Source organism: Mastomys coucha, unplaced genomic scaffold (genome assembly GCF_008632895.1).
Source record: "Mastomys coucha isolate ucsf_1 unplaced genomic scaffold, UCSF_Mcou_1 pScaffold18, whole genome shotgun sequence".
NCBI classification, from domain to species: domain Eukaryota; kingdom Metazoa; phylum Chordata; class Mammalia; order Rodentia; family Muridae; genus Mastomys; species Mastomys coucha.
In genome coordinates, this window is record NW_022196900.1 from 27,158,174 (window position 1) to 27,163,960 (window position 5,787).

At 48.7% G+C, this 5,787-nt stretch overlaps 1 protein-coding gene across 4 annotated transcripts in view; it reads right to left on the minus strand.

The window, feature by feature from the left end:
* Astn2 (astrotactin 2) overlaps nucleotides 1–932 on the minus strand; it is a 1,002,270-nt gene extending 1,001,338 nt beyond the window's left edge. Inside the window, exon 1 of one of the 4 annotated variants that reach the window (XM_031377658.1) lies at nucleotides 369–932. In XM_031377658.1, coding sequence (XP_031233518.1) covers nucleotides 369–846 — 478 coding nt within the window. In that variant the 5' untranslated portion in view covers nucleotides 847–932. The remainder of the gene's footprint in view (nucleotides 1–368) is intronic. The other 3 variants (XM_031377656.1, XM_031377657.1, XM_031377660.1) reach the window with 3 other exon arrangements.
* Between the last annotated feature and the right edge of the window lie 4,855 nt (nucleotides 933–5,787).

Consider the following 5,787-nt stretch of genomic DNA (forward strand, 5'->3'; position numbering starts at 1 on the left):
GCAGGACCGTGAACTGGCTTCAGGGCAAAGGTCTTCCTTGCCCAGTCCCTGGTCGGAGCACATTGAGCGACTTGGGGTCTCCTGTGTCCGGGATGCAAGGGGCGGAGCTCAGAGAATGGATTGCAAAACTGAGAGCCCGGTCTCCGCTGCGGGATCCTTGGCACGCCCCCGGGCTCCCAGAGCGCGCGCTCCAGGACCTCCTGCCCCACACTCCTTTACAACCACCTGTGCGCCCTCCGGGCCCCTCGGCTGCCCTTTGCCAACCCTGATGGGGCAGCCTGGAGCGTGGATCCCCAGGGCGCCCCCACCTGTCCGGCATCACTTAGGGGTTCTGGGTTTCTTGGGACTCCGCGTGTGCGGCGCCTTACCCAGGGTGAAGAAGGGCAGCTCAGTGTTGTCCAGGTCATCTTGTACCGCGATGCGCCCGGGGAGCTCGTTACGCACAAAGAGCAGGAGACGAGACTCCGCGGCTGTGCCGCCTGAACCCGCGGAGCCCGGGGACGCGGCGGAGGCGGCAGCGGCAGGAGCTCCAGCCCCGGCTCCGGTCCCGGCCCCAGCCCCGGCCGCGGCCCCGGTGCGGGCACCACTCCAGCCGATGTCGCTTTCCCGCAGAGCGGGCAGCGTGGATACGGTGACGGTCTTGAGCCGGCATGGGCTGTCGGGCTCCCGCGAGGCGGCGGCGGCCGTGGCGCCGGCCAGCAGCGGCGGCGGCGGCAGTAGGAGCAGAAACAGCAACAGCAGCGGCGGCGGCGGTGGCGGCGGCGGCCCCGGGTGGAAGCCGAGCCTCGGCCGCCCCCGAAGCCCCAAGCCAGGGCCCGGGCTGCGCCGGGCGCCGGCGGCGGCCATGGCGGGAGGGGCTGCGGTGCTGCGGGCGGTGGCGACCGTGAAGAAGAAGGAGGAAGAAGCAACGGTGGAGACAGCGGACACTGAAGCGAACCAGGACGCCCGAGCTAAGGAGCCTAGAGAGCCACTAGCCAACAGCCCCCAGCTCGGGGCTCCGCCTCCCGATCAGCCCTGGACCGCCCCCCCGCGCCGCCTCCCCGCGCCCCGCCGCCGGCCCCCCCTTCGCCCGCTCCCCTGGCGGACCCTGAGCTTTTCGGAGGCTCCGCCCGGCTTCATACAGGTCCCACTAGTTCCCTCCCCTTTCTCAGGGTTCCCCTAAAGCCTCCTGAGCAGGGTTCTTCAGCTCCAAACACCCCTCTCTAAAATTCTTTACACTTGGGGGCCCCTCTTGTGTCTCCTCCAACCTCTCTTAAGTCAAATCAACTACCTTAGCGTTACCCCACCCTTGGCTCAAGCTCCAGCGCACCCGGGAAAGCACCCTAGCCAAGCCTTGACCAAGGCCAGGCCTTCGGGGGGGTGGGGGGGGGGAGGGTTGTCGAATGCTCCCCTGGATAGCCAAGACAACTTTCTCTTCCCCACATCAATCTCAAGAATAGGTCTCTTCAATCTTCTACCCTGTTCTGTCTTCTGAAATAAGTTCCCACTGGCATCAGAAAGCCCTCCCCAACTGCTTGCCTGTCATCTCACTACCAAGAGGACTGCACCTCATTTCTCCATCCAGGTCTGGGTTGCTTCATTGAAGGCTAAGTGAACTCCTAAGTTCGGGCCTTCGAGCCTTCCCTACCAGTTGACTCCACCTGGGCTGCTCTGCCCTTAGCGTCTCCATGCTCCCCAGGCAGCCCACTCAGGCACTTTTTTACTCTGCATCCCTGCTCCAAGCTTGGAGCAGCTCTACTTGGCTGCTTCTAATCTCAGTGAGAAATTCCTGAAAAGGGCCCTAGGAAGAGACCTTTCCTGGCTCCCTAGGCTTCTGGGTCCTTTCCCAGTTCCCACGGGAGAGGGCTGTTCACTCACCAACTCTGCTCATGGCACACACACACACACACACACACACACACACACACACACACACACACTTCCCTGGAGATTCAACTTTAACTGTAAATCTGGGTCTTGGAATAAAACACCCAGTGGCCTTGGGCTGATTCCAGTTTCTAACCTAGATACATCAGACCTGTACCCAAAGGGAGCTATCACCTCCGTGAGAGTGGAGCCTGCACACTCTCCTTTGCCTACGAAGACTTTATTCATCTTCTTGCTTCTTTCTGTTCTGTCTTTCATCTGTGCACTCATTTCCTTCTTCCCTGCGTTGACTTTAATCTTACAAAAGCTTCCTCGCTGTAATTTATGAGCCATTTCCCTCCTCTGTGGAGCTTGGCTGTCTGTTCTTTACTGCAGTCTTACCATTGGCAGTTTTGTTTGTGTTTTGTTTTGTTGTGTTGTGTTGTGTTGTGTTTTCCCCTAACTTTCCCCACTCTGCCTCTTCCCTTTCACATTACTCTTTCATTTTCCCTTCACCACTTTTTAAAACTGTTTTGAAGCCGTTGAATAAAGGCAGATAACTAAAAGCACAGGGAAAATGATAGGTCTGTGCACTTCTCTATGTTTTAAATGTGTGTATAAGTGAGCTTTATATATAATTAGAATCCTGTGAGGATGGTGTCCGTATTCCCATTTTGTTTTTTTTTTTTGTTTTTTTTTTTTTTTTTTTTTTTTTTTTGTTTTTTTTTTGATAAAAAACCTGAGATCAGGATGTCAGGGAAGTGAAGAAACTTTTCAAGGTCACATGGCTAAAAACCTGGATTCAAACTCTCAACTTCTAAGCCTTACCTGTTTCTATAAAATTGGATTGTCTTCAGTGACCTTGGAGGTTGAGTCCTTTTGGGCTAAGGAGTTTGTAAGAATGCTTCTCGCAATCTCCACTTACTTATCTGTAAACCCAAGGTGTATATGTGTTGTGGGATGGGGGTGGGGGACGGGGAAGAAAGTGGCATCTAGCCTTTCAAGTCCTCTAATTTTAAATGATCTCCTGCCTCTCTGATGTTGGCTCCAGTTCATTTACTCCTCCAATTTCACCCTTCCTCCTTCAGTCTCTCCTTTGTACCCTTACAATCCACCACTATCCTCTGCCATGGGGCTTTCTGATTCTCTATGCCCCTTTCTTCAAATATTCTGACATAGTCCATTTATAGAAGTGCACATCAGGAAAAAAAAAGGGCTCCCTTATGTAAGGCAGAGTCTGTAGAAGTCCTTCACGGACCTCTGATACAAAGGCTTGTCAAAGGAGACGAACACTTTCATTCATTCATTCACCAACAAATACCCAAACAAGCTGGGTTTGTGGATGTGGTGATGGATAAACATAACTACTGCCTTTAAGAGAACAACAACAACAAAATGATGGATGACGGAAGTCCAGGGAAGATACCTGAGCAGAAATATCTCAGGTTCCACAGGCAGATTGGCAGGAAGGGAGACTGTGAGGTCTTGTGATTACAACTTGGAAAAAATCAGGAAAGTCTTCTGAGAGATGGTGGCACTGGAGTTAAGCCATAAAGGCTGGCAGCCTCCAGTGGGTACCACAACTACTTTGCTTCTAAATGAATCTTTTTCCTGTATTAGTAAGTGCTTCATAGTCAGAGGTATAGACCAAAAACCTAAAATTTCTAGATACTTATCAGCCTTAACTGCAGTTAAAGCTTGAGTACAAGATGCTGAATTTAGGAATCAGCCTGAGCTACTCCTGATTCAGGGAGGGGAAGTGATATCATGAAGAATCCATTAGGACCAAAGTGTCAACATTTGGGGCAATTACATCTAGATTTCATTGCTTGTCGAAGTGGTTTCACTGTTTGGAACCTGGTGCCTTAGTGCAAACCAATGACAATCCTTGGTGAATTGCCCCTTCTGGTGAATAGCACGTGATTATATCTCACCAGGCCGGTTCAATGTTGGGATTTTTATCAGTGTGCTTCCCTTCAGGGATTCTTAAGCCAGACCCTGAACTCAATTGGTGATTCTGTATGATCTAATAGCACAGAATTTTGGATTCTCTTTCTGCTTAAATTATTCAGAATTAGTTTCTGTTGCTTGGAACTCAGACATCTGTCTGAGAAAACAGGAATGTAGAAAAGGAGGGCAGAAAGGGCAAAGATTATGGTAGGAAATGGAAGCGATTCAGTGAGGAAGAGAGGAGAGAGGGGAAGGGGAATACGAAAAAGTCTGCCATTGAGCACAGAACCAACTTTAGTGTCAAATCTGGAGTGACCACAAGAAAAGAATTAACGTTTCCAAGTACATGCACTCTGACTCCAGAAATTACCATTAAGTGTGTACCAAGGGATGATGGTAATTTCTCCTTTACATACAGTAGGTACTCCATAAATTCTAATTACTATTTTGATACATGATCTCAGAAACATCTGGAGTCAGACTTTTAACTCTACAATTCAGTCACAGATGTGAGCTCCCAAACTCAAGAAAGATGGGAAAGTTGGCTTTAATCCTACACTTTGCAAGTTGCAGTAAACAGAAGTATCAGACTCTTCACCTTTCATGTTATTCGCCTTAGATGGCCCTTCCCCACATCTGGTACAGCCCCTTCCATCTTTAAACCCTTGTGCTTGTGGTTGGTGCTCCAGCTCTTTCTCCTTACAGCCTCTCTTTCCTTCTAATGTCTACACAGTTTATTGCTGCCTTAATTAGTTGCACTTCATCACTCACTTAATTTCTTCTTGCCTAGAACCCCTAGACCTCCATTCCTGACTCCCCTATTCTAAAATTTCATTTGCCTTTAACTCCTTGCTTTGTCCCCCAAAAGATTTCCTGTTGCTTTATCTTTTGTATTTCATCTTTACCCATCTAGATACATTTTCCTACATTTTCCTCCCCATCCCTTCTTTCATCGTTTTCCATATTCTATTCCATTTTACAAAACCTTCTCTGTTCACACTACCTGAGATGGTTGGCAAATGAGAGACTGGGAAGGGAACCTTTGCTTAAACACACGTTTAGTTATTTACTTACCAAATCAGGCCACTTAATGGCACCTACTGGACCTTTTGATTTCTCATTTGTGAGATGGGCAAGGCACTCCCCACTTCTCAGGGTCATTATGGGAATTAAATGAGACCATGCGTAGGAAACTGTCTCGCACCTATGAAGCTCTCATTAATGTTACAAGAAATCCAATCATCTTATGGAATCTTACCTGCTGTTTTCTCCACCAGCATCCTGTTACAGAGTCTTCACCATGACCATTTGTCCCCCTCCCCCTGCCCCATACAGAGATATCTTTTCTGTTATCCAAGTATTTCAAGGTCCTGGACCTAGTATCTTCACAAACTCCCCTCTCCTCCTGCAGAGATTTCCCTTTGCATTCACCTAGCTAACCTTACTCGCTTTATATCAATTAGTAATTTATGTTCTTTAATATGACCTCCCAGCCAGTTTGTTACTCCACTTGCTGTTTTACACCCCCACATCTTTTTTATGGTTTTAGCATGTGCTTTTTTAATCGAATTTATTCAATATGTTAATCATGGTCAATTCACTAGTTAGTGTCTGGATGTATTATCCCACTTAGACTGTGAGCTTTAGTATAACAAACATGTGGACTGGTGGGAAAGGGCACTGCTCATTTAGTAAATTGCTTTCCTTGAAAGTATGAGAACCTGGGTTCATTTCCCAGGAAGTGAATAGAAAGCAAATAATGGTGAAATGTTTTTGTAATACCAGGGATAAGAAGGCAAATATATGAGAATCTATGGGACTTGCTGGCCAATAGGCCTAGCCTACTGGGTAAGCTACAGGCCCATGTCAGAAAGAAATAGTCTGTGGGTAGGGGTAAGGGGCATGAGAAGACTGCCCCCTAAAGATCTTCTTTGGTCTCTACACGAACCTAGACCATGTGCACATATTTCCACCCACATAAATTTATTCACC